This window comes from Dysidea avara, chromosome 12, assembly GCF_963678975.1.
Source record: "Dysidea avara chromosome 12, odDysAvar1.4, whole genome shotgun sequence".
NCBI lineage: Eukaryota > Metazoa > Porifera > Demospongiae > Dictyoceratida > Dysideidae > Dysidea > Dysidea avara.
Genome location: NC_089283.1, coordinates 10,227,218 through 10,255,191, shown reverse-complemented (window position 1 = coordinate 10,255,191; position 27,974 = coordinate 10,227,218). Strand labels below are relative to the sequence as shown.

At 37.7% G+C, this 27,974-nt stretch overlaps 3 protein-coding genes across 3 annotated transcripts in view; 2 read left to right on the top strand and 1 right to left on the bottom strand.

Annotated features, from left to right (window-relative positions):
• Positions 1–86: 86 nt before the first annotated feature.
• LOC136241675 (uncharacterized) lies at positions 87–1,392 on the top strand. Its single transcript, XM_066032928.1, has 3 exons — positions 87–287; positions 639–754; positions 1,013–1,392. Exons 1-3 carry the CDS (start codon positions 131–133, stop codon positions 1,238–1,240), a joined length of 501 nt encoding a protein of 166 aa, XP_065889000.1. The 5' UTR covers positions 87–130; the 3' UTR covers positions 1,241–1,392.
• A 15,003-nt stretch (positions 1,393–16,395) lies between these two features.
• On the top strand, positions 16,396–19,471 carry LOC136240673 (ecto-NOX disulfide-thiol exchanger 1-like). Its single transcript, XM_066031693.1, has 7 exons — positions 16,396–16,512; positions 17,162–18,122; positions 18,178–18,284; positions 18,343–18,457; positions 18,519–18,652; positions 18,709–18,762; positions 18,816–19,471. The coding sequence occupies exons 2-7, from the start codon at positions 17,165–17,167 to the stop codon at positions 19,275–19,277; spliced, it is 1,830 nt and encodes a 609-aa protein (XP_065887765.1). The 5' UTR covers positions 16,396–16,512; positions 17,162–17,164; the 3' UTR covers positions 19,278–19,471.
• The window catches only part of LOC136240672 (peroxisomal ATPase PEX1-like), a 10,444-nt gene continuing 1,862 nt past the window's right edge, over positions 19,393–27,974 (bottom strand). Inside the window, exons 5-20 of the mRNA XM_066031692.1 lie at positions 26,873–27,939; positions 26,064–26,187; positions 25,666–25,945; positions 25,067–25,470; positions 23,956–24,110; positions 23,634–23,710; positions 22,937–23,267; positions 22,667–22,801; positions 22,547–22,611; positions 22,431–22,490; positions 22,291–22,373; positions 21,687–21,790; positions 20,810–21,088; positions 19,782–19,844; positions 19,603–19,718; positions 19,393–19,550 (exon numbers count right to left, since the gene is read on the bottom strand). Coding sequence (XP_065887764.1) covers positions 19,484–19,550; positions 19,603–19,718; positions 19,782–19,844; positions 20,810–21,088; positions 21,687–21,790; positions 22,291–22,373; positions 22,431–22,490; positions 22,547–22,611; positions 22,667–22,801; positions 22,937–23,267; positions 23,634–23,710; positions 23,956–24,110; positions 25,067–25,470; positions 25,666–25,945; positions 26,064–26,187; positions 26,873–27,939 — 3,410 coding nt within the window. The 3' untranslated portion in view covers positions 19,393–19,483. The remainder of the gene's footprint in view (positions 19,551–19,602; positions 19,719–19,781; positions 19,845–20,809; positions 21,089–21,686; positions 21,791–22,290; positions 22,374–22,430; positions 22,491–22,546; positions 22,612–22,666; positions 22,802–22,936; positions 23,268–23,633; positions 23,711–23,955; positions 24,111–25,066; positions 25,471–25,665; positions 25,946–26,063; positions 26,188–26,872; positions 27,940–27,974) is intronic.

The following is a 27,974-nucleotide window of genomic DNA, read 5'->3' as shown; positions in this document are numbered from 1 at the left end:
TGTGCGGCCTCAACCCGCACGCCCCGTGATAAGGTGTATATAAAGGAATGAAACCAACTACATATGAGTGCAACTGAAAAAGCATATTGAAAGCATTCACTGTAGCATCATCATCTGTTGACAGAAAACCATGGACTGTTCTGTTGGCCAACTCTCTGTGATTAGAGTGAAGGGCGACAATTACATGTACACCAAGTTTCCAGAGATTTCCAAGTCCTGCAGTGATGATTCTTGTTGTGATATCATCACCACTCCTTCAAACAGCATATGTCTTGAGGATATACGAGGTATGTACAATTAGCCTATAGCTATGGAAGTTATGCAATTATTATCGCTGAAGGTCTGATAGCAACTTATATACTGCAGCTTTTTTTTTTGCATTCAACTACTGTATCAAAAGTTGAAAGTTCTTAATACTTAGGAATTAGCATGGGCCTTGATCTGCATAGTAACATCTATGTATATATGATATAATTATAGCTACATTAAAATAATGTTGTTTATAGTTGTTTATTATTCATGGCCAATCATAGGTAACTAATAATTATTCAGTCTACAATATTTATTTGGCAGACTATAGGGTTATAAAGACATTCTTTTGTGTTGAAACATTTAAATGAAATACTGTGTATTTGCAGTCCTGTTCTGTTGGAATAATTTATCACCAACTATGATTACGCTTGGAAACAACACATTCCGTGATCACTTTGTTGGAGTTGATCTGATTAAGGATGGAAGCCATCTGTGTCTTAAGGTTAACAATTTGTATAATTTCTGTGCTTGTGTGTAGCTATGCTATTTGTATGTGTCTACATGTGCAGTGCTCTCATTTAACTTGTCATTACTGTCTACATATGACTGTTCTAATAGAATACATACGCATCTAGAATAGATTGCTTTTTGAAATGCATAAATTCCACTCTCTCACTATCAGTATAATGGAGGTTGTGGTAAATGTATTTCAGATAGCACAAAATTGATTAGCTACTGTCATTTTCTATCACTCACACAGGTCAGAGATGATACAGCAGAAAACCTGACTCAGATGGTGAAGTTGGACTCTGCGGAAACTGATATCTTCGCTCTGGCTTTTAAATCACATGATGGCAAACTTTATTATGTTAATTCTCCAGGCACTGGACAACCATTGGTTATAGATAGTAGAATAGAGCCACAGTATATATTCTTGCGACTTATACCTACTGAAAAGGCTCAAGGAAGTGTCAATAGCAGCACATAAACTAAGCAGTGCATTGCATTAATTCATATATATCACATTTTTAAACCTAATATTGTAAACTATACAATATATTGAAGTCATAAGTAATGGCATGTTTATCAGTCACATGCACACATGTTTGTGTTACTATATTAAGAACATACAAAAATGTATTCAGGATTTGGAAAGATAAAAATAGAGTATATAAGAATGCTCTTAATTTATAAATAGTTACCATACATGCACAGATCCTTGCAAATGCTTTACAGTTGCAATTATCAAAACATCACTGATACAGTTACTAATGTAGAACATCACTGATGCAAAATGTCACTGTGTGTTATCACTGATGCAGTTATCAAAACGTCCAATTGACAACTGATAATTACAATGATGATGTATTATGGTATACCTTATATAGAATTCTTTCTTTAAAATGGTATTACCACGCCAAGCATTGTATTGTAAGTAGGTCACAGAATTTTCAGTTTTAGCATAAATCATCTAGTTAGACGTGTACTATAAAAAGCTTTGCATGCATGTAATTGACAGAGTTAGATTATACATATCACCAGTTTAAACTGCAGCTGAGTACAGTGGAACTCCAACCTCTTAAGACCATCTCATTATCTTGGTACAGTCACGATATCTAAACATTTTGTACTTATGATGTACTGCGTAGTCAGATCCATTCCAACATATAAAGGTAAAGCAGTTCCTCTGTAGTTAAAATTGCTGTATATACGTAATTGATAGTAACTCGAACTTGAGACACAAGAACAATCAACTGACATCAAAGAGCTCTGTTATATGAAACTGGTAAGACGGTGCAGGCACAGCTGGACATAAAATGGCTGTAGTTTTATACCCATTCTTAAAATTAATGTCAAATGCTCCAAATGCTTTTCTCCTTCACAAATAGTTAGCTACCTCATGTGCTCATCAGACACCTCAGTGTGGATTTTTATACATGTATCTCATCTCATCCTAAGGGGTTGATTCTGGATCAAGCTAAAAATGTCATATTTGTGCAAGAAGTTAGTAAGAGTCAGAAATTGCATTGTACAAAACTTCATAGTGATTCTAATGTATTGACTGCCCTATTAGAGTATTTAACTATTTTATAAGAGGATGTGCCTCAACATGTGATACTGTACATAGAGCATTATAGAGTTCTTAACTTTGTAGGGCTTGGGCCCTGCTAGCAGGTCCATGCACCTTTAGATATGCCACTGTCCACACAATGAATACTCCATACTGATTGTACGTATAATTGTAAGCCTGCTCCAACTAATTCATGTCATAGTAAGTTAACAAATACTTACAATTTTGGCTAATATATCTGGAATGATATCAAACCATTAGTTAAAGTTTCAATGGACTATTACATTTTAAAGAAGTAATGGATGCATGCAGTTATGCACTGTTCCTAGTTTTTCTAATCAACTTATAGCTAAATACTTTATTCACTGTATGTAAGGCACCATGAATAACATAAATGTATCTTGTGGGGATACATATATGGTTTCCACAATTTGGACGTTAGTTGTGCAGACTTCATATCTTTTGACATGATCCCATTTTGAAGGCCACGTGATTCAAAGAACAAACAAAATGTACATTGTTACCTTAAAGCTTAGATGGCTTCAAAATGATCACAAAATGTGTTGTTTCCAAGTGTAATCAGACGTAGTTGGTGATACATTATTCCCACATTAGAGAAATGGAATGAATAAAGAGCATGCACACATTTATTTACAGGTATTTGTATACATATTTCACCAGGCTATATGCTAAGTCTTGCAGTGGTAGCACAGTAAACTATATGCTACTAGCTGTAATAAAATAAATCCCACATCACTGCTAAATAATTAGCCACTAGCCCAGTGCTCAGAAGGAATGCAGTATAGCTAATGTATTTATGGATGAGATCAGCAGCTATGATCAGTCACATGCAGCTCACAGCCTAAGACTTATACAGGTAGTTCTTAAGTGTTTGATTAATTTCTATTAAGTATAAGTCAGTCACTCCATACATCATCTGGACTGACATTACATGAATTGACAATATAATGATGTCACAACAGAACTTCTCTGCAAAAGTGGTGAATACTAGCTGATATATGTAATTGGTCTATAATCAGATTATAAGTACATAGCTGGCCAGGCAACTAATTTTAAGAGTATACCTTTTATTCTCAGCTATAGCTGTTGGCTAATGTGTTGTGAGACAAAATCGTCTCTAAATTACACAATCTTGGGTGAGCCAGGTAGAAGGAGGGTAGTCTTATGTGTTCAGAGTCTACTACCTTGCTTATCAATTAGAAATTATAATTGCATGCCTCCTCCAAAAGCAGACACTTAAAAAGCTTGGAGGAGATGTTTAACGTGCAGATTAGTTCTTAAAGGACATCTGTCATAAGACGCATTGTTACTCCAGGAAAAAGAATCACATTATATGTAATAGATACAGCAGCCATGTAGATATGAAGAGCAGCATCCTTTCAAGTCAAAAGGGGGCATTTCCCTCTTGTAGCAGAACCAAATGAAGAGCAGGAATTCACACCACAGATACACTAGCTATATAAAACAGTTAAGAAGATAGTTCTGAGCACTGTCAGTGGGTTATAAGTGGTTTGTTTTGAGTTACTGAACCTTGGCAACGAAAAGGTGGTAATTAGTAGATTACAAGAATAATGAATGGATTTGGAATTGCAATAATTACCAATAAGCATTAGTAATGCAATACAAAGCCAAAAGAAATTAATGACTCTGAAAATCTACATCATATGTAATACGTATAGCAGGTAATAGTATTAACTACATGGCTGCCTGGCTTTTAGAAGTAGCAGAATATCAACTTGTTCTTCATTTTTCCTTTGAATATTTATATAAAGTGCAAACATGTAATTTGATGAGCCTCAACCACTGAACCACTCCTACCAAAATTATATATGTAGTGTACATCTGTCTCATAGTTCATAATTATGTATAGAAATGGCAGTTCTAGATTTCTATCGGATATATGTACATGTTACAGTAGAAATCCAAAATTAACTTATCTGTTAAGAAATCACTGTTACAACAATTGCTTTTGATGCTGATGAACTTCTGAATCAATAATGACATATATATATATATATATCTGTCATTATTGAAATTGGTTAACACATCATTGCAGCAATTTCTTGGCTACTATATACTTTTGATTTCATGTCTATACTCTGGATTTTTGAAGTCCTACTACTAGTTCAGCTGTTTTGGCTTTCTTTAAAATTTAAAATTTACTGTTTTCATTTGCCATCAGTTCTGTGAAATTCATAAAACTTTAAATGGTGTGCCTGATAACATAGCTGGTAGTGTTGGCAAACCATGTAATTATTAGACCACATTCTATGCCTCTATACTTTGCTGTTCATTTGTTATCACTGTAAAGCATCCATTGAAAGTATGTATAGGCTTCAGTATGAACATAGAAGGTTTTAAAATTCCCTAAGCTGCATGTATTGATAGGGAAGCTGTTCTGTCAGATTATAGAAATTTCACTGTGTACACAATTGTAACTATGAAATTGCATACAATCTATACAGGATAAACACACTGCATGACATACATATTATCCCAAAATCTATAAACAACACATGAAAATGGTAATGAATTTCACGTAGTTTTCAAACTTTTAGTAGATGCTATCCATAAAGTCAGTACCCATGAAATTTCAACAGTTCATGTGGGTGCACCCATGCATGAACTTTCTTGTGCCATGAAAGAATTTGCCAGTGAAATTGCTATATATATGAGATATCCATGAAAATGGCTATGATTTACAATTGACTTTTATGGTACATTTCATTAATGTCATTATATTCTCATAGATAAGCCATATATGTTAGCATTTCATGGCATGTAACACGTTGACTGCAAGATGGCTATACTATCCATGGGTGCATGGGTATACCGGATAGATAATGATATCTATTTTCCTGCTGTGCAAATAATATGGGATCTGTCTGCTAAGAATCCCTTCATTAGGTGATTTTCTAATTTCCTTAAGTGTCTATGTACAAGATTAAGATCTTCACCAAAGTGTACCACACAGTTTCAATGGCATCTACATGTGTGCATGACTGATACCTGTTAAAACTGTAAGTAGAAAACCTTCAGAACAAATAAGAGAAACTCAAAACAGCCTCCTATGAAAAAGATTTCGTGACTATGTTTATGATGCCAGTACTTTAGTGTAAAACCTAAATACCTATAGCTATGTATGCACACAGTTTCTTCATCAACTAATACGTATATGAATCGGGTATACACTACTATTACGAGTCATACTGTGGAGAAACACCCATCAAAGAGAACTCCACAGATCTTAAAGTGCAGACAACTAAAAGAAATGTTATTGCTAAGATACGTGCAGTCTGTGGTCCTAAAAAGTTGATATCATATATGCTATAATAACACAGGTGGCTCCAGGAGGTCTCTGAGGTTTCCAGAAACTGGTCAACCAAGATTAAGAAACTTAATATATAGAGCATGTACAGTCACCCTAATAGAGTGCATGGTCATCCTATATAATACAACTATATAGTTGTATTATAGGATGACCACTCCAGAACATTTTTATGGTATCCATGTTCATGTAAATTTCATTGATAAGTTCACGAAATATTCGTGTAAATTTCATTGCTAAACTCATGTAAATTTCATTAGTAAACTAAAATGCGCTTGATACTAAGACAATTGTTATGTGCTATTGTGTGAATAACTTAAAATTTGAACATTACTAATGAACAAGGAGTAATCACATCATTACATACCTGATTCGGCTAATGATGTGCACGCATAATTTCTTCAATAGTGACTGTGTGTGGCACTAACATCTAGCTATAATGTTGGTGACCTTGCATCAACAAAGAGTGACTGATGTCATAGTTTCTATAATGTAGGTGGCCTTGTGCACTGGAATTTCTGCACATCTGTACAGTACTCATGCAGATGGCTTATCAAGATGCATGTGTCCAGTTATAGGCTTTACACATGCAGTGATCTACACAGTCCTCATGAAGGTGGCTTATCAGGATGTGTCCCATTACAACCATGCACAAAAGAGATTAGTTTTGAATGGCAGACAAATGCCACAATTGGGATGTACTCTACTTCATTTGGATCACGATGTAACATAAAGTGTCTGAGTGTGGTATGAGGCTTGCTTACTCAGTGGCATGATCAGTTTACCAATAGTTGGTGCATCGCCACAATGAGCTATAATTATATTCTAATTCAACTTGTGTTTGTCACATACAGTGGTTTATATTTAGTTAGATTGTGTTGTCTATCAGAGTAACTGAATTGGAGTTCCGCTTCTTCATCCTAGTCATGGTATTGTTGTGTTGTTAACTTTTTGCATGACAAAGTGTGTATGCAGTACAGTGTTGGGTATGTTAATCAGCACTACTGAGCAAGGTCAACACCAGCATGTGTATTTGGATAGAGAAGAGTTGCTTTCAGAATTAAGGTATCAGCATAGTCCAGGTGAATCCTTCATACGAAGAGTGGTTGCTCAATTAGAGGTCGTGTGTGTTCTATTAGGGTAGATATTGTGATGTATGTTCTATTAGGGTATTTAAACGGATATGTAATAGCAGGCAAGAGTGCTTTGTATGATATGTACGCATGAGCACGAGGGACGCAGACCCAAGTGCAAGTGCATATATACAGACAAAGCACAAGTGCCTGTGGTATAACTACTATGTTCTACTTTAGCATGCAGACTCACCTAATCTTTATTTGCCCTTCTCTTATATAGGGAACCAAGTAAGCTGTGATTGTGGGATTCAATTTTGCCAAACAAACTGTGATTGTGGGATTCAATTTTAATACATCAAACAGTAGTTTGATTTTACTTTTGCTAATATAGTAATTTTAAGAGACTAGTGTTAATTATGTTACTTTAATTACTACATTTACAAAAGTAAAAACAAACTACTGTTGATGTATTAAAATTGAATCCAGGTTGTTTGGAAAAATTCAATCCCACAATCACAGCTTGTTTGATTCCCTATATAAGAGAAGAGAGATAACAGTATAACATCAAAGAAATCTAATGATTTCTGGATATAGCGTACACTCCTAATAGGTGTGCAAAGTCTCGAGTTAACGAGATATATGCACTGCCTTAACAAGATATATGCACATGCACTGCCTTAACAAGATATATGCACTGCCTTAACAAGATATACGCACTGCAGTGCGTATATCTCGTTAAGGCAGTGTGTAATGAGATCGCACTGCAGTGCGTATATCTCATTAACATTTTGAGCCAGTACAATATGTGATATATGTGCACTGGCTTTCCTTTGATCTGAGGTGGTACATATAACCTTATATTGTGAAGTTTTCACAGCATTGATGAACTATAAAAGTAAATTGTGTTGTCTGTCTGTGTGTTGTGTTTTATTAGACAATTTAGTGTGCCTCATGTTTGAAAGATTTTTAGCCATCAGCAAATCTGCATGCAGCTAGCTTTACAGCTAAAAGCAAACTATACAGTAGTTATGTTTAATTAGAGAGAAGCTAGAAAAAATACAGGGCTTTTAAAATTGTCAGTAGCTACTTAGATTATGTAATGAATCATCTAAAATGTTCTCTATAATATCAAAACCTGCCCCCAGACCCCTATGAGTAGCATCTAGCTATATCTATTGTATATAGTTCAAACTCCATGTACTGTGTAACTTTTATGTCAAAGTTGTTCCCCCTCCCCCTCTTTGGCCTATACTTCACTGCCCCTGTGATTAATGGCGACTGAGTAAAGTCAGACAACCTGCTGATCTGCACTGCAGAATGCTATAGCTATATTATTATGATGTGTGTGCGTTTTATTAGTATCTTGTACAATCTACCATTTGACTAAAAGTGCACTATACTTTACTGTTCAATTCTTTTTTCCTTTTGTAGTTGATCAAACTGCCTTACAATCCACCCTAGTCATAGCTCTTTTCCTTTAAGCCCCTGCAGGATCCTCTAATTGGAGCATGCTACGCATGTCGAGTAAACTCCCCTCCACTTACATTATACCATACATGCATGCCCTGTCTCCATTATAGCCTATGTGATTTAGATCCTCTACCCACTACAACAGATTTTTTATTCCCAATTAAATTATCTAATCAAAAACAGCCAAGCTGTAAAAAAAGGTGCGGCCCCCAAAAAGGCCATGGTGAAAAAGATGTGAAATCCAAGGTGGCGGCCAAGAAATGGCTGTGATGGTAGGTTAATGGCAAAAATTTTAATTACGACGATTCAGGTGAATTTGCGTTGCCTCCTCCACTAGGATTTGGCACCAAATTCACCTGAATTGTCGTAATTAAAATTTTTGCTATTAACCTACCATCACAGCCATTTCTTGGCCGCCACCTTGGATTTCACATCTTTTTTCACCATGGCCTTTTTGGGGGCCGCACCTTTTTTTACAGCTTGGCTGTTTTTGATTAGATATCACTTCTTTTTGTATTTGTATGTTGCAAAGCCGGCCTATAGCTGGCTTTGGGGCTTTTTTAACCCATTTGTTTTTTTTTTATTTACCACAGGAAGAAGAAAAGAACTTAAAGACGATTTTTAATACTTCAACTATTTTTGATTCTATTATATAGTAATTACTACAAATTATATACATATATTTATTAAATGTCAATTATTCCCCACAGGATAATTTCTTTGCACCTGATCTCTCTACTGGGTGACTTGAAATGTAGCTGAACTACAGGATAGTTTCTTTGTAGCTGACCTCTCTACAAAGTGACTTGTTTCTGTTTCATCTCTCTATAAAGTGGTATGTTTGTAACTGAACTCTCTGCAAGGTAATTTGATTGTAGCCGAGCTTTCTACAGGCTTCTTTCTAGCTAATCTCTATATAGGGTAACTTGTTTGTACCATGAACGTTCTACAGAGTGGGTTCTTTGGAGCTGAACTCTCTACAAGGTGGCTTGTTTTAGCTTATCTCTCTACAAGATGACTTCCTCTAGCTGATCTCTCTACAATGTGACTTGTATCTAGCTGAACTAGCTACAGGATGATCTGTTTGTAACTGAAATCTCTACAGGGTGACTTGTTTCTAGCTGATCTCTCTAAAGAGTAACATGTTTCTAGCTGAACTCTCTACAGAGTGTGTTCTTTGTAGCTGAACTCTCTACAAGGTGACTTCTTCTAGCTGATCTCTCTATAGGGTGACCTGATCTCTCTGTATACAGTGACTTTTATCTAGCTGAACACTCTACAGGGTGATTTGTTTGTAGCTGAACTCTCTACAGGATGGTTTCTTTGTAGCTGAACTCTCTACAAGGTGACTTGCTTCTAGCTGATCTCTCTAAAGGGTGACTTGTATAGCTGAACCATCTACAGGTGATCTGTTCATAGATGAACTCTCTACAGGGTGATTTGTTTGTAGCTGAACTCTCTACAGGATGGTTTCTTTGTAGCTGGTCTCTACAAGGTGACTTCTGCTACTACAGGGTGACTTGTATCTATAGCTGAAATATCTACAGGACGATCTGTTTGTAGCTGAAATCTCTACTGCTACAGGATGATTTGTTTGTAGCTGAATTCTCTACAGGATGACTTGTTTCTAGCTGATCTCTCTATAGGGTCACTTGTTTCTAGCTGAACTCTCTGTTCTTTGTAGCTGAACTCTCTACAAGGTGACTTGCTTCTAGCTGATCTCTCTACAAGGTGACCTCCTCTAGCTGATCTCTCTACAGGTTGATTTGTTTGTAACCGAACTCTCTACAGGGTGATTTGCTTGTAACTGAATTCCCTATATTGTGTCTAGTTTCTAGCTGATCTATCTACAGGGTGATTTGTTTTTAGCTGATCTCTCTACAGGTTGATTTGTTTGTAGCCGAACTCTCTACAGGGTGATTTGCTTGTAATTGAATTCCCTATATTGTGTCTAGTTTCTAGCTCATCTATCTACAGGGTGATTTGTTTGTAGCTGAACTCTTTACAGGGTGATTTGTTTCTATCTGATCTCTCTACAGGATGGTTTATTTGTCACTGAACTCTCTACAAGGTGACTCGCTTCTAGCTGATCTCTCTACAGGGTGATTTGTTTCTAGCTGATCTCTCTACAGGATGGTTTCTTTGTCACTGAACTCTCTACAAGGTGACTTGTTTCTAGCTGATCTCTCTATAGGGTTTTCTGTTTGCGATTGAACTCTCTACAGGATGGTTTCTTTGTAGCTGATCTCTCTACAGGGTGACTTGTTTCTAGCTAATCTCTCTACAGGGTGACTTGTTTCTAGCTGATCTCTGGATGACTTGTTTCTAGCTGATCTCTCTACACGGTGACTTGTTTCTAGCTGAACTCTCTGTAGAGTTATCTGTTTGTAATTGAACTCTCTACAGGATGGTTTCTTTGTAGCTGCTCTCTCTACAGGGTGACTTGTTTCTAGCTGATCTCTCTACAGGGTGAACTTGTTTCTGGCTGAACTATCTACAGATGATTTGTTTGCAGCTGAACTCTCTACATGGTGGTTTCTTTGTAGCTGAACTCTCTACAAGGTGATTTCTTCTAGCATGATCTCTCTACAGGGTGATCTGTAGCTGAACTTTCTACAGGGTGATTTGTTTGCAGCTGAACTCTTTATATGATGGTTTCTTTGTATGTACAAGGTAACGTCTTCTAGCTGATCTCTCTATAGGGTGACTTGTTTGTAGCTGAACTATCTGCAGGGTGATTTGTTTGTAGTTGAACTCTCTACAAGGTGATCCTTCTAGCTGATCTCTCTGCAGGATAACTTTTTCTAGCTGAACTCTCTACAGGGTGATCTGTTCATAGCTGCACTCTCTACAGGGTGATATGTTTGCAGCTGAACTCTCTACATGGTGGTTTCTTTGTAACTAAACTCTCTATAAGGTGATGTCTTGTAGCTGATCTCTCTACTGGATGACTAATTGTTTCTAGCTGATCTCAATATAGAGTTATAACTTTCTCTATAGAGTTATAACATGTTTGTATAGCTGAACTTTTTACAGAGTGGTTTTTTGATTGGTTGCTGAACTCTCCAGCTACACGGTGACTTGTTTGTACTACAGAGTGACTTGTTTGTAGCTGAACTCTCTACAGAGTGAGTTACTTGTAGCTGAACATTGCTTAAAGTGACTTGTTTGTAGCTGATCTAGATGAACTCTCTACTGGGTAGCTTTTTTTGTAGCTGAACCCTTTACGTAGTGATTTGTTTGTAGCTGAATTCTCTACAGAGTGACTTGTTGTAGCTGAACTCTCTACAAGGTGACCTGTTTATAGCTGAATTCTCTTCAGTGTGACTTATAATGTTCTGAATCTCTACAGCAACATATTTGTAGCTGAATTCTCTACAGGGTGACTTGCTTGTAGCTGAATTGTCTATAAGATTAACTGTATGTAGCTGAACTCCCTACAGAATAACTTGCAATGTAATATAATTTTATAATGGAGTAAGTTATAAATGTAGCTGAATGCTTTATTAGGGTGACTGTTCTATTAGAGTATCTCGATCTCGCATATGCTACACGTAGTTGGCTTTGGAATCATAACTCAGTGGTTTGTAATCCGATTCTTCTGTACTACTGCATGGACTTTCTATGATAATTATTCCAGCCACACACCGATTTTCAGCTCACTGTTCTAAGCGGTTTGCCTGGTAGGCGAGAAAACTATTAGTTTTTTATTCATAAAAATCGATCGCGTAATTGTGACACAGGTTGGGTTTTGTGTTATATCTCGATGGCCTTTAACTGGATTCCTTTCAAACCACAAAAAGGCACTCCTACGATAGTTACTCCATCTACATAGCAATTTTCAGCTCATTCCTTCAAGCGGTTTACCCTTTGGGCGTGACAGACCTTCGACCTTATTTTACGAAAATAATCGGTAATAACTCCGTGAATGTTCATCGGACTCCTACCATGCAAAGTTTCAGCCCTATTGGAGCACGTATTCGTGTTTTATTGCGGATTTTGCAAAGTGTGCGAAAAGAAGAAGTAGAAGAAGAAAAAAACGAAGAAAAAAAACCCAAACTTTGGCCGCTCGTATCTCGGAAATGGCTGGAGAGATTTTCTTCAAATTTGGAATGTGGACTCCCCTACCTAGCCGGCACTTCTGTAGCAACTTTGGTTTCAATCGGATAAGGAATTACGGAGCTACAAAGGTGTGAAAATCGCGTTTACTTTCTTCCTGTAAATATACTCACGGTGTGGCGCGCCGGCTTCTTCTTCTTATTATTATTATTATTATTAATGGACAAAAATTGCTTGGCAGTACAAGACTGTCAAGCTAGGCCGCAGGCCTTTGAGAGTGCCCATATCTTGTTGTTCTCCATAAATCATCAAGTTTCTTCTTAAACAATGCCACGGTTGGTGCAGAAATAACATCTGCTTCTTGGGACGCACGACACACTATCGTGTGTCTTGATACCTTGATCAATATGTTAGAAATGCATGTGTGGAAGTTTGGGTAAGTAGAATTCTAGGAAAACGGGAACGGAACGGAAACGGAAAGCGGGAACGGAAACGACCAACGGAAAATGCCTGATGAAGGTTATCATCTCAATATACGGGTTAGATTTTACAGCATGATGCTTCTTTGTAACATTGTTGGACCCTCCGTACTGTTCCGCTAAAATGATCGAAACTCTCTAATAGAGCAGTCACCGTCCATTAAAATACTCTAATAGAGCAGTCACAGAATGTTTTGCAAACCATGTATCTCACCAGGGGCCTTTTAGTATTGAAAGCTTGTGAATCATTGTACTATAGCTGGCAACCCTCAGCCTCTTCATTGGAGTCACCTCAGCCTGACACATACTGTATCTACCACCTACCTAATTTTTATCTTGACAAGGAACATCTTTATGTAAACACTGTCAATTGATTAGAATACTTGTAAATCACTTCATTCTTAATTGTTGAATCTTTTGTATGGTTTCAAGGAGTATAGTTATTTCAGTTTTTTTTCTCCTTTCTGCAACTTTCAAACACACCTTAAGTAGCTAATGTCTTAGTATCTAATGTCTTTGAGCAGGCTGTAGGACCAGGTGTCTTACAGACCTTCAGCACTTGTGCTGTAAAGCTTTAATGAAAAAAAATTAAATAGAGTGTTGATGATATAGCTAGTGTGTGTCATATGAGACCAGCCATGCACGTCTTGGAGCTGACAAGCAAGCTAACAGCATACCTTATCATACATAACTCTTATCAGGAAGTTGCATGTAAGTGCATAGCCTATATAGACACTGTCTTCAGTCTATATAATTAGAATACTTCACAAACTTCTTCAAGCATGTTTCAGTGTTGAATCTTTTTAAATGTTTATAGTTTTAAAGGAACAGTTAACAGTCATTGTTGATGACTTAGCTAGTCTACATACCTAATCTTTGCCAGCCATATCATTCACAGGTTTAAAGCAGGTCCGCATAGTTTACAAAAACATTCTTGACTGTTAACGTTCTAGTAGAGTATTTTAATGCACGGTGACTGCTCTATTAGTATTAGAGAGTTTCGATCGCTTTAGCGGAACAGTACCAACAATGTTACAAAGAAGCATCATGCTGTAAAATCTAACCCGTATATTGAGATGATAACCTTCATCAGACATTTTCCGTTGGTCGTTTCCGTTCCCGCTTTCCGTTTCCATTCCGTTCCCGTTTTCCTAGAATTCTACTTACCCTGGAAGTTTGATTTGCTGAATTGATAATTGTTTTATTGGAGTATTTTGACCGCACTATATAAACTAATTTACTGACAAAAATTCAATCCATTTATGTGAACAGTTTTCTCCAGCTCTGTAAAGGGGAAAGGGAATTGGTGAGCCTTTATTGTGAAAGCAAGGTAGGAGATACTGTGGACCAGTTGAAACTGCAAAAGATCTGTCAACAATAAGTTCAAGCACTTTTTCAGACCCAGATATTGCCTGTGATATTCATAGGCGGCACTGCCAGGGGGCTTTTTTTTGAAACCTGAGGAGAGGAAAGAAGTTCAGTGCTTACTTCACTAGGAGAAGAATGGAACTTCATTATCATTACTTTGATTGGTAAATGAAATACACTTAACTAGGTTCTAAGGATATCTTCTGAGAATTTTTTAAAATTATACTCCCCATTATGATGCTTGAATCTGATAGCAGTTTTATAGTTATTCAACAACAAGTATATAATAACATATATTACCCTTGGAAATCAGTTTTTCTGCCTGTTTGATGGTCTCTCGTTGTTAAATTAGGCAGCATTGTTATAATTTGCAATAAAAATTAAACATCAATTGAATGTTCTATTAGAATAGTGACTGCTCTATTAAAATATCTTGATCTTGACACAAAAATTCAAACTGCTCTAATTTCTTCATAGCGTCAAATGAAAAACACTATATCACCATTGAAAACCAAAGTATAAAACTACTGAAATTACCACCAGGTACTGAGCACATATCATAGTGTATTTGTGATTTTGGTTGGTGTTGTACCTTCAGACGCATGGATGAGCAAGGTATATAATATTTAGCAGGACTTTATTGACTGTTTCAGTAACTTTTAAGCAGTAAATCTAGTGGACAGAAATGTTTTTAGTTGGGAAACTGCCTTCTGCTGACTACAGTGCTGCCGCAATTATCTGACCATGACATGTTCAGATAATCAAAGCCCATTCATTTATATACAGAGCTCTCTAATAGAACATACACCTTAGACAAAAATACTCTAATAGAGCAGTCATTTCTACTGTTTGGATAACCAAGTGTTCAGATAATAGAGGTTTGGATAATCAAGTGAGTACTGTATTTTATTAGAGTAGGTGACTGCTTTATATAATAAAGTATCATGCAGCTTGTTGAAGTTGAATGATGGTGTTGCAAAAAGCTAATACAAAAACCTAGGGTATATTAAAGTTCTAGAAACTCAGGTACTACAAATTGTACTTGACAGATAAAATTAGCATGGTCACTCTGTGATACATTTTTTGAGGTAAATGATGTAATGGAAACAGCTGTGTATAACTATAACATGCCAATGTAGTGATCTGGACCATCCAGCTAAATATAGTCCTATAAGCCCGAGTCGTATAAGCCTTCAGTTATATGCATGCATGGTTGGACTGATTATGTCCAGGAAAATTATATGTTTCAATAAGACATCATTATGTAACCTGTCCATGCACATGCATCATTAGTTTCATAAATATATAATGTGTGCTTTTATGTTGGCATCAGCCAAGTGCATTGCATGGCTCAAGCTCATAGCTAGGTGCATGCACTTATAATTTTATTGAAAGGCCACATCAACTGATTACATTAGAATAGCTAGCCAGTATGGAGTGCTATAATAATCTCACCATTATCAGTGAATTCACATTATTTGCAAGACCATCCAATACACAGTGCATGCGTACAGCGTACACATAACTAAACAAAGCTATACGGCATTAAAACATGCTGCAATTCAATGGCCCATACATCATTAGAAGCTGCATGAGCAATGGCATTTTAACTGTCATTCTTTCTGCTGCTTACATGCAGATAGGCCAAGACATGCAACCTGTATGCAAGTCTTGAGATACAATATCAGTAGGCTCACAGCAAAATTGTGTAAGAACCTCTAAGACACTAAATGTGATATAGGTAACCATTTGTTTGTTTGTCAACTTGTTTGTTTGTCAACTTGTTTGTTTGCCAACTTGTTTGTTTGTCAATTTGTTTGTTTGTCAACTTGTAGTTAAGTCCCATCTATACAATGTGCATTTTGGTAAATTAAGACATCTAAGTGCAAGGAGCAGACCCAGTTGATTTGTTACCTTAAATCTCACTGAAGATCAACATCAAGCCGGTCACTCCCTCAGGCTGCTACAGGTGCACCCGGGTCCCAGGTCCCTGCAATATCATGATCTTATGTAACTTGCTATAACCGCATCTAACTGCATATGTTGCAATGTAACAATCAATAAAAACTTCCAGTCCAAGGTACACCGAGTAGCTAGTATGATTCACAGTATGTTCACATGCATCATACCCCATGCACACATGTATTAATATGCAAAATGTGCAGTTATCATTGCTATGTGTATTCAACTCGCCCTTGTTATTAGTATCAATACATTCAGGCACACTGTACGTTGTATTAGAATAGTTCCTGTGAGGTAGTCTAGTTATCCGGGGAATTATATTCGGATTCGTAATTGTTTTGCTCACGAGACTTCGGCAACCCACACGTGGCAGTGTTTTCTGCTAGCCTGAAAAGTTTAGTACAACGGTGTTCATCATAATAGCAGGTAAGGCGCAGTGTCGTATATAGAATGCGGCTTCGAATAGGTAGTATTTTAACGTGTGATTTTTCAACATGCAAGTAGCCGCTTAAATGTACATTCTTTTTTTACGGGAAGAGTGTACCATTTATGCGTTGTGTTAAGTTTAGTTAGTCAGTCCTTTTTTAAAGTAATCGTGTAATGTATGAAATCACAGTAACATGCTACGGGTATTCGGTGGTGGGCTATAATTAGAATTGTTGTTCTAATGTGGAATCCATACACATGCCAACTGTTGGCGCCTGAAATTTACGCTGGGGCGACATTAGAGATCCATTCTGTGATAATTTAATGTTGTAATCCACAAAATTAGACATTACATTCCTATTTGTGTGTCCTTGCCACTAGGAGTAAACCAGATGTCAATATATTTAGGTGGCAAGATCAACTATTGGTTAAGCTGCTTTAAAGTACATCCAAAGGTGCTTGTAAGAGATCACCATACAGTTATGCTATTTGCATTCACTTGTCAGCCAATTGATCATACTCAGACTAGAACGTCTAATAAGAGAATAGAACCTTTTTTGTTAAGTAATCAGTTATTGACCTATTAAGTACTGTCTATAGCTTGAGAGTAGTTTGAAGATACATACTGCTATGTCTTGTAAATCTTTAGGAGATGTATCGTGACTCAGACTGGCGTAGCAGTAGCACTAGTGGTGGCTATGAATCTGAAGGTCGCTACTCCAGGGACCTCTACCCTTTTGGAGGCAGTTCTTATGAGAGAGATGTACCCTTGTTGCCAGAATATGACAGGGACTACCCTAGCCGTGATCCAGGATACGAGTATGATTCTGTCTATCGCAGTTCTGTTCCAGCAGGTGGGGGACGAAGACCTGGCTTGTTAGACTCTTACCCATCCTCACACCTACCACCACCGCCACCACATTCCCTTTCACCCATGGGTCCTCCCTCTCTAGCTAGCTTTTTGGAAACTGAAAGTGGCAGTTTCCTGCGTGGGGGGGTTTTGTTAATCCCACCCCTGGCTCATCTACCAAAGCCAACACTGAGGGACAGACCTCCTGGGTGTAAGACAATCTTCATTGGAGGAATACCAGATATGGCAGAAGAGATTCACATGAGAGATGTCTTCCTGGATTATGGGAACATTTTGAGCGTCCGTTTGTCAAAGAGTGGTAAAAAGTTCTGTCACATTCGATTTGATTCAGAAGATGCAGTCACCAGGGCTGTGGAAATCTCTGGTTACAGAATGCGTATCGGACCATCCAACACTAGTGCTGACATCAGTCGTATTCATGTCGATTACTCACAGAATAAGAGTGACCAAGAAGAGTTTTTGGAGAAACAGAATAGAAAGCAAGGGAATATGACCTTCAGCACTGTCAATGTATCCACCATTTCTGCTGATCTTCATAAGCCAGAAATGTTTGAAGAGGCAGCTAAGAATACCATTTCTTGGTTTGAGAAGGGTCACTGTGGGACACAAAATTCGATCAACTTCTTTGGAATGCTTAGCTCTGTCAATGCTCAAGCTAAACAGCTTAGCAAGGATGTGATTCAGAAAGACGCTGAGCTTGGCGAACGAACAAGTCAGTGGAAACCTTTGTTTGAAAGAGGTAAGATAGTTGTTGCATCACAAAATAATTTTTTGAATTAAATGTCTCTACACAGCCGAGCTGATTGAGAAGGTTTATGAATCCTCACATATCAAACGAGCATATGACAGTTTCACAAAGCCACAACGCAAGATGATCAGCCAATGGGAGGAATATAATGATGTAAATTATGGTCACGAACTTGCATACTGAGTATTCTAGTGTTGCCATTTTGTTATAGGGCGTAAAGAAGCAGATTAATGACAGAATTCAGCGAGAAGAGGCCTTAACTAGTGGTGTACCACTGACAGAATTCAAAGAACCACCAACCAAGAAAGCAAAACTAGACAGTACTGGTAGGTGACCATGTACGTACATAACATGCTTATTCCATATACCATGCATGTGCTTCCATAGTGCATTATTTGCAAGAAGAATTGGAAAAGGCAAAGAAGACAGCTGAAGAGCTAGAAAAAGCCCATGAAACGGAACTTGAAAACCGTAACAAACAACTCTACCAACTCAAATCTTTAATGGCTCATTTCAAGACGGTAACAGTTTTTTTACGCTATACTTGCATACAAGGATAAACTGTACATTTATATAGGAGTTTCCTGACCAGTGGTCCTCAGTTGTTCAAGCTAGTGATTCAACAACTGAGGTAGGATATTCATTGTGCAGTTGGTGAATTATGTTAACATGTTTGTTGTATAGGAGTCGGAGGTTATTGAAGGTGTTGAGATGAATGATCTGAAAGAGATGATGCAATCAGAAGATGCTTCTGCTGATAATCCATTGGCTGCAGCTGCTGCTGAATATGCAAAGACACGGAATACTGTCACTGGATCAGAGAAGTCAGTTGGAGAAGTGGGAATGACTGAAAAGGAGATTGCAATGGTGACCGTGATCGCTACATTCTTAGCCGTACACCCACTTGGAGCAACAATAGGAGAAATTACTCACTACTTCCAAGCCTTTCATCCTCAGAGCAGTGGCTACTATTTGCAGGGCCTGTTAACACGGTTGCCACAGGTGTTTCAAATGAGCCAATCGTCTGAAGAGGCGGAGCCAAGATGGTGGTTCCTTGGTTACCAAAGTACTTCCCAAACTGCAAACTACCCTCAGCAAGATGACAATGAAGAGGAAGATCAAATAACTGTCGAGATGACAGACTAGGCTCTTTACACAACTTACCATGCACACATACCTTACAAGGTGAGATTAAAAACTCTAACCAACATTTTTGTAGCGTCACTCAAGGTAGGAACAATTTACTTTTTAGTGTAGGAACTTTGTGGTAAGTTGATTACTTATATAATAAACAATTTTCAAAAAACAAAAAAAATTAAAGCATTCTTTCTGATTAAAAATTGATGTATATGCTAAGCAAGTGTTGATCTCTGCTGTTTGATGTTGCCAACATCTGCTTTATTTACAAAACCATCATACCTATTAAACAAAAATAGTCAAAGTCATCTCATTTCCCAAATAGAACACTCACAATTGTAGGTAACGCTCCCTGTCCTTTTGACTGATGGATGGTTGTAAACCTTTAACAGCTGCGAGTAAATCTGACTGTGTTATCAACAAGTTCTCTTGTTTGTTATTAGAGTTTAGCTGTATGTACAAGATCACCTTGTCACCATGAATGTCCACTATTTTTGTTTATGAAGTCCTTACCTGCTTGTCTTTAGATTTAGATTTGTTATTATTGTGACTGTTGATTCTCTGGATAGCTCTAATCTACAATAGGGTGAAGAAACACTAACTAATCTGATGAAATTTTTAAAAATTGCACAGCATATGTTTTTTTAACTGTCACAAATTTCCTAGCCATCAAAATCGCCAAGATAATTATTGGTAATACCTTTGAGGTTGTTCGTTAAGTGACACACTGCGCTGTATACCTTGATGTTAGTTCATGCGTCATGACCAATAATACTGACGCATTGTGATTACATAACCAAATATGATGCTTGGTTTGATAGTTTCTTCTGCCACATTATCGACAAGTATGCATAATGTGGCACTTGTTTCTTAGCTAGGAAAGCCACACAAACTATTGGATGACTGAAATAGCACATTAGAACTGTATAGCAGGATTTTTTTCAAGTGGGGAGGGGGGATTTTTTTTTCGCGGATGGCCATCCAAACTTTTGAGGTGAGAAATTTTCACTTCAGAATATTATAATACTCAAATAATGCCAAGCTGGGGGAAATTTTTTTGTGGATAGTTTCCAATCTGTGAAAATTGCAAAAATTATTCCCTCAAAAAAAAAACAACTGCTAAACAGTACTTTATATAAACACTGAGGTGTCAGTTTCTTTGAGATCACGAGAGATGTCGCATGACCAACCTCTCCACAAGTCACCTCTTTACTATGTAAAGATCTTCTAAACCTGCTGTTTCAACATAAAGCACAACATTACTTTTAGTTAATAAAATTAAGCTGGTGTGGAGAATAACACATTGTGCTTCACTACTAACAATTTGCTTGCTATTATAAAATCTATGGGAAAGTTTAAGTTTAGTATACACTAAATATTTCTCATAGGTGATAACGGGTTTCGCATTTAACAAGTGATGTTAAACTATTCTATGCAGCTGTGGATACATGTACTAGAATCATGTATAGAATACAAGTTACCATAAGACCATCTACCGACCCCTAAACACACAACACACATATTATAGTAATAATTCTTACTCTTTGGGCCACTTCATCTCTCTTTTCCTTGCTGACATTTGCACTACACCAAATTTTTCCAACAGCCATTCCATTTAATGCCCCCTGCTTTTTCATGCCCTCAGGTTTCTTTTCACCGTTGAGTATGTTGTGTGCCACTAGCAACTGGGCATTATATAGAAGAGCCTTTAGATCAGCTCCAGTGAAATACTGGCAGTCATTAGTGACCTCACGAAAGTCTACGTCCTTTCCTAATGGTAAAGACTTGGATAATGCCTCGAGTATCTCAATTTGTTCATCCTGTACAGAATGAAATGGTAATGCTTATCAAACTAACAGTTCATTTTACAAACAGTTGGTCACAATATTACAGATTGAATGATCGTTGTCAATAAGTTTTTTTAGCTCAATGATATCACGTGAAAAGTCATCATATATAGACTGAGTTTAAAATTAAGTTACAGCCAGTCTATCCGATTCACATGCAAGTAGTTACTCATGCCTGTATCTTAATTAGTAGACTCGAGGTTGCGATGGATGGTTCTTTCACTGACAAATAGCATACGCCCTACTGGCTTCTTCAGCAGGCTTTGCTATTAAACACGTGTTGCCAAACAGTTTGCCACCTCAGGTCTACTGATACAGGCATGAGTAACTGTGAATCAGATAGATGGCTACAACTTACTTTTAAACTGAGTCTATAATGGCTTTCGATTAGTTACTTTTCATGTGATACCATTGACCTTAAAATATTTTTTGACAACGGTCACACAATCTACAGTAACATAATTGACTACATGATAAACAACAATAATAAGTACTGGCTGGTTGTTCAATACTACCACGAAATATGTGATACAGCATTTTTATTAGCAGTATATGCTCTGAGTGACTGTACCTGATTAGGTAGGTCACAGTAAAGACTTTTGTCGATTCTTCCTGGACGTAATAGAGCAGGGTCAATCAGATCTGGTCGACTACTAGCAGCCAGTACATAAACACCTTGAAGGGAAAGCAAAAATATATTTTAATGTGTACATACCATGCATGTGGCATTACTAACTAGTGATACAGTTTGGCATTAAATAATTAATGAAAACAATACAGGTGTATATTGCATAAATTCCAGTTATTCAGGTACAGTAGCACCAAGATCATGTGACTCCCATCATATTTGAATGCTGGATGACACACATGCATCTCGTGGGCCATAACTTTCTCTACACAGTTCATAACTACTTCATTCTCTCTTCTTCAGCAGAACAAAAGGCCACAATAGTGGCATCATGCACAAGTCCAGCATACCGTTGTGGGAATACACTATTAACAGTACAGATCAAAGAATGGCATCAGCCAAACTTTCCTTCCATTATTTGTGCCGAGGCTTAGACAGCAATTACTGAAATTATGACTGGTACAGCCAGCAAGAATGTCAGATAATATGGTAAAATCAAAGCCTTGATTGTATCACAGTAAGTTGTAGAAAATATATACCCACCAACCTTCTAATGCATCTATTCCGTCTAGTTGTGTTAGTAATTGGTTAACCACTCGATCAGTCACACCAGTGTTGTCATGTCCACGCCTGGGTACAGGGGATAATGTGCCACATTACATCACAACCCTATCAGCACCAACTTACTGTGGAGCAAGTGCATCAAATTCATCAAAGAACAAGATGCAAGGTTTAGCAGAATGTGCCCTATTTTGAAAGCAATGTAATGAACTGTAGACATAACTATATGGCAGATGTGATACCTGATGAATACATCTCTCACTGCTTGTTCACTGGCCCCAATGTATTTATTCAACAATTCTGGTCCCTATTTGAGCACAAGTCTGGTGTGATTAATCTAGTGTAACACTTGCTGTATATACCTTAATACTGATGAAGTTTAGACCAAATTCTTTGCCAAGTGCCTTTGCAATCATTGTCTTGCCAGTCCCAGGTGCACCATATAACAATATCCCTGATGTCTGCTTCAGTTTAAAACTGGAGAATAACCTTGGGTACTACAAAAATATAAAGATGTAATCCTCAAAACCTTTATATCTAGGTGTGCATTACACAGAACTACATGGGATTTTATATGAAACTGATGTTCGTCATTCCAAGGGCGAGTCTACATTTGTTGTTAATGTAAGTACCTTGGATGGCCATTGTACAGCCTCAACTAATGTAGCTTTGATATGATCTAGTCCACCAACATTAGCAAATGTGATATCTTCCGGTTTGTGTAGGGGAACACTTCTTAATGCAAGAGGCTTGTATCCCTCTACAGCCTTCATGAAGTCTTCACAAGTAAGTTCCTTTGGTCGTGGAGTGAGAGTGTCCACAGAGAAAGAGCGACCCCTAACACTTCTTGATATTAAGGTGTTATCATGAGATCTACTACGACACTCTTGGCTGTGTATAGCTCTCTCTACAATATTGACTATGTCCTTGACTAGGTATCCCTCCATTCTGCTCGACACTTTTCTATAAAATTAATGTGAAATTGTACGTATGTACATTGTGTGTACATCAAAGGAAACACTACTCTAAGTAGCTAGACTATGTATAGTTTGTACTGTTAATAAACATACAAATTTGTGACAATTGAATGCATTTATATTTAGTATACCAACTGAAAGCCTGCAGAAGTGCCCCAAATAGAAACCGGTCAAATTAAAAATAATTACTTTTTAATAAGAATTCATCAAGCATGTAGATAGTGTACAGCTATTGCCAGTATTGGTGTTTATGCGCTTCTGAGTCCTGACTACATAGCTAAGATAAGTATATAGTAACAGTGCATTGGTAGAACAACCATTTTACTACAGTATGTATACTGAGTCAACTCACTTCCATTCCAAGTTAGTAATACCATGGTGCAAATGTTTGTTGCTGACTACTGTCTGTAGTATTTCTTGTCTGACTGCCTACAACAACCAAAGGATAAAAATTATAGACACTGTGTGTGTGTGTGTGTGTGTGTGTGTGTGTGTGTGTGTGTGTGTGTGTGTGTGTGTGTGTGTGTGTGTGTGTGTGTGTGTGTGTGTGTGTGTGTGTGTGTGTGTGTGTGTGTGTGTGTGTGTGTGTGTGTGTGTGTGTGTGTGTGGTGTATATTATTATGGTACATAAAACTACACTCACATACATGCTGCACGCACACACGCACACTTACTAAAGTGGGTGGAGATATTTCAATGATTTTCCTAAACACATGACTTCCTCTTGATGGTAACAATGCAGTATTAAGTGAGGTGGTGGACTGTGCAGTTGCCATAACAACAACACTGCTACCATATTTCATCTCCTCGATCAGTAAATCTTGTAAAACTAACAATAACAATAAATGAACAACAACAGAGATACTAAAGGATGCAATGATACCAAATATGGGAGAGGAGAGCATCTAATGTCATATAGACCCGTAAGACAGCTCCTTTCCACATAAGGTTGTAAATTATGCATTTAGCCACAAAGATCATCCCAGACATGAGGCATGTATTCAAACATATAAGTAGTTGTATTAGCAGAGCATGGCAGGAATTTTGAGGATAAATCCATGAGAACTGCATCCGAGGAACTACTAACAGAGGGTTGAGTATCATTCTGGACTTCCAAATGTGTTGTCATGTTAACAAAAATATCTGCCTTCAAGCATACTGTAATTTACAGTCCATTGTATGTCCCCATTCGGTGATCTGCCTTAACTGTTTACCACACTAGCATTTGTCACAGGACTATATGGCATTAGATACTCTCCTCTACATATTATCAACTCTTTCTGTTGCCTATACACCAGTTTTAAAGGTGAATCCATAACCAAGTAAAAGTTACAAACTATTAAAATTAGTGATATGCCTGAAAGAGTGTATTATTTCTAAAGAGACCTGAGTGCTATTAAATGCATGGGCTGCTACATTGCTATTTCCCTATTCATGCCTGTTGCACTGTTATATAAGTTTAAAAAGACTCCAGGAAAGTGGCAAGCAACCCAGCTACACTGTTATAGTGCTAAAATATGTGGGCATCAATAATTTTTCACTGTTTAGTACCTCTTTATCCACTGCACCTGCTATGTAAAAGAGTCTAGGAAACTGGAACATTCCAGCTACACCATTAAATTGCACAAAACCGGACCTTCACATTTCTGTGATCAAAATATCAATGCGTAGCCATGCATATCAGTATTGTGATACAGTTAGAATATTGCAATATTATGACATATATTACTATGTATTACAATTATAATCACCATACGTACTGCTCACCATCTTATGCATACTTACTTTCAGACATTCGGTCTGAGTTAAATCCATCCCCATGATCATGACTAGTGTGCTCCACATGTGGAGCAATGTGATCAAGATCATCCAGTAATATAATGGATGGTTGGAACCATCGTGCTTCAGCCATCTTTCTTGACAGAGCATCCTTAAATGGACTGGCTCTTCCTCTGTGACTAGCACACTCCATTACAATAATGTGGGCTAGCAGAGGATAGTTTGTTGCTCTACGGCAGATCTCTTTTGCAACGCTAGTGATGCCACATCCTGCATTGCGGCTGTTTGATTTTGCACAAATTAGGAGGGAACCAGCATTAACACCATGGCCTGCTCTGTCCATAGTGAGTTGTTTCTCCAATGCAACATTTATCCACTTGAGACCAGCAGTGACATACTCATCAACACCACTATAGAATTGTTCACACACAATGTAGTATACGTAAATAACCTCTTATCATATAGGAAATGTGATTGCAATGACAGCTACACACGTGTGTACGTACACGCATGTGTGTGTACAGTAATTATAGTCACATATACACATACAAGAGGTAATATTAAAGCATAGTTTCCTTTCCAAACAATCAACACACACAACTTACCCCAACTGGTTGTGAGGCTCAAGCAGAAATGGCTCTTTAATTTGTGACAACTCTGGCATCACAAGTAGTTCATTACCTTTATCACTAGCCGTTGACTTTGGGTTAGCCTTAACTGGTTCAGTTACCACAGTCAGGGACACTCGACTACTAGTCAGATCTCTATCCTCAAGCAATACACAGTCAATGTTCTTAATAGCAGCATCATCTGATGGGGATGCTTCCTTTAGCCTCCTTGTTGATGATCCTGGAGTGAGCTTCACTTCAACATCACAAAATTTCTCTATAGTACAAGATACAAAAATACATCCAGTCACAAAAATCAGAGCTCAGCTGGGGCCATTTAAGGCCTGGTGAAAAACTGTGTTGAATTAGTCCATTTTTTTTCTTTACTATCATACCTTGTTGTGTTGGTAGTGACAGAATCATGTGGTAGACAAGGGGGGCACCAAATAGAGAATACTGTCCAACATGTTTCAACCATGTCTGAAATGACTCATGCAGAGCTTCTTTACTCAACACTTCCTGTAGCAAACAAAATACCACATTCTCACACATGTACGGATGTCACTTCTACTACTGTAAGTGATAAAAATTATTCCTAAAACCAAAGAAATATATTCTGCGAATATACCGTACACAGGGAAACTTTTTGGCAAATCAAGCAAAATATCAGTTGGCAAAATAAAATTTGGCAAATTGTTAACAAAGCACATGCCCTATTTAATTTGATTAGATTACTAATTGCTGTGTCTGAAGCGAGAACTGGGAGTGCCATGCCTCTTCGGCACCTGGAGTCAGCTATCAACTAACAGTAGATCTACACCCTCTGGATTAGTGAATATCGTACTTAATATGGTAGGACTCACTACTTCCATGCCCATTTCGAGGTGAGGTTTGAGGATACTACATGTACAGTAGCTGAGTAGCTAGCTACCTAGTGAGGTAGTCGAGGGAGGCTGGCTCTAGTGTGATGCCTGTCCTGGTAACCCTTGGTCGAGTAGAAAATTGATTAGTTCGAAGCTTAATTGGTTTGCTATTTTCTTCACCAGCAAAATATTTGGATGGGGAAAATTTGGCAAATTCATGGTCATTCGCCAAATTTTAACAGCGCCAAAGTTTCCCTCTATACGGTAGTACACTAAGCAGCTGCATGGTCCACATAAGTACCCCAAATCATACATTAACACAATTACTTGTAGAAACAAACCTTTTTGTTGAGTAAAGTGAGCTGAATAGAATGACCATTGCATGGTATACGCATGTGCTCAACCACTTCAGTTAACCTTACACGTGCAAAGTCTCTAATTCCCAGTTGTTGTCGTACACAGTCACTAATCACTATATGACCTGGTTTAACATTGACTGGGTCAACATGGGATCTTTGGTTTAAAACATTTGAGCCAGGGTAGTACAATGCTGTAAAACAAAGCCGCACAACCAGGGCCTTCACAATTCCTTTCTGTACTGGAAATGATTGTGGCTGTTGTGAGGTTTCTTCTTCACCTTGTTCAGTCTTAGTAGGCTTCTTATTGGGTTTCTCAAGTGGAAAAACTGCTTGTAACTTTACCAGATAACTAGGAATGTCCTTGGCAGACTTTCGTTTAAGATATAATAAAGCAGGAAAGGTCCATGGGTGTACATACACATCTAACTGCCTCACATTATCCAATAAACTAACAGTGGCACTTGTGTACGGCTGAACACGTAGGATTACATTCATCGAAGGAGTATTAAGGTACTCAGGTAACAATCTTTTGTCAAATGAGAAGGGAAAAGGAGACGAGGCTTGTTTTTTGTGTCTAGTAAGTCCATTAGGTGCTTCACTTATGCTACCCTTTCCTTTCAATGGTAAAGGATCAACGGCTGAATCAACAATACAGTTCTTTACTGGTGGGGCAAACCAGCTCATTAGACTGTGCATGTATGATGCCTCATTCTCCAAAGCAACGGGGGAAGTGTCTGGGGTCCTATTAAGACTACTTGGAGTTGATACTTCACTATCTGCACCACTATATATCCCAGAGTCACCAGACTTGTCAACAGGTTTATTATTATACCGACTTTCTTGTTTGCCTATACCTCCGATGAATGATTGTCCGAGGGAGGATATTGAGCCCCACAAATGGGAAAGTCCACCACTGCCAGAATTGTTATCACTTGCTGCTGGAGCAGTCAGTGACCGACCAAAAGTAGGAAGTGGTACAGACTGAAGGATTTCCACTGCTGTGTCCCTGACCAGTAAAGTACAAGGTACAGAATCAGGTTCCATTCTCACTAAAAAATAGAAACTGCAAATTACTACAAGAGTA

What these genes read in the sequence shown, in the direction of transcription:
- LOC136241675 (XM_066032928.1), top strand. Translation starts at nt 131, where the DNA reads ATGGACTGTTCTGTTGGCCAACTCTCTGTGATTAGAGTGAAGGGCGAC. An exon ending in ATGTCTTGAGGATATACGAG is followed by an intron (nt 288 to 638) that starts GTATGTACAATT and finishes GTGTATTTGCAG; the next exon opens with TCCTGTTCTGTTGGAATAAT. An exon ending in GAAGCCATCTGTGTCTTAAG is followed by an intron (nt 755 to 1,012) that starts GTTAACAATTTG and finishes TCACTCACACAG; the next exon opens with GTCAGAGATGATACAGCAGA.
- LOC136240673 (XM_066031693.1), top strand. Translation starts at nt 17,165, where the DNA reads ATGTATCGTGACTCAGACTGGCGTAGCAGTAGCACTAGTGGTGGCTAT. An exon ending in GAAACCTTTGTTTGAAAGAG is followed by an intron (nt 18,123 to 18,177) that starts GTAAGATAGTTG and finishes GTCTCTACACAG; the next exon opens with CCGAGCTGATTGAGAAGGTT. An exon ending in CTAGTGATTCAACAACTGAG is followed by an intron (nt 18,763 to 18,815) that starts GTAGGATATTCA and finishes TTTGTTGTATAG; the next exon opens with GAGTCGGAGGTTATTGAAGG.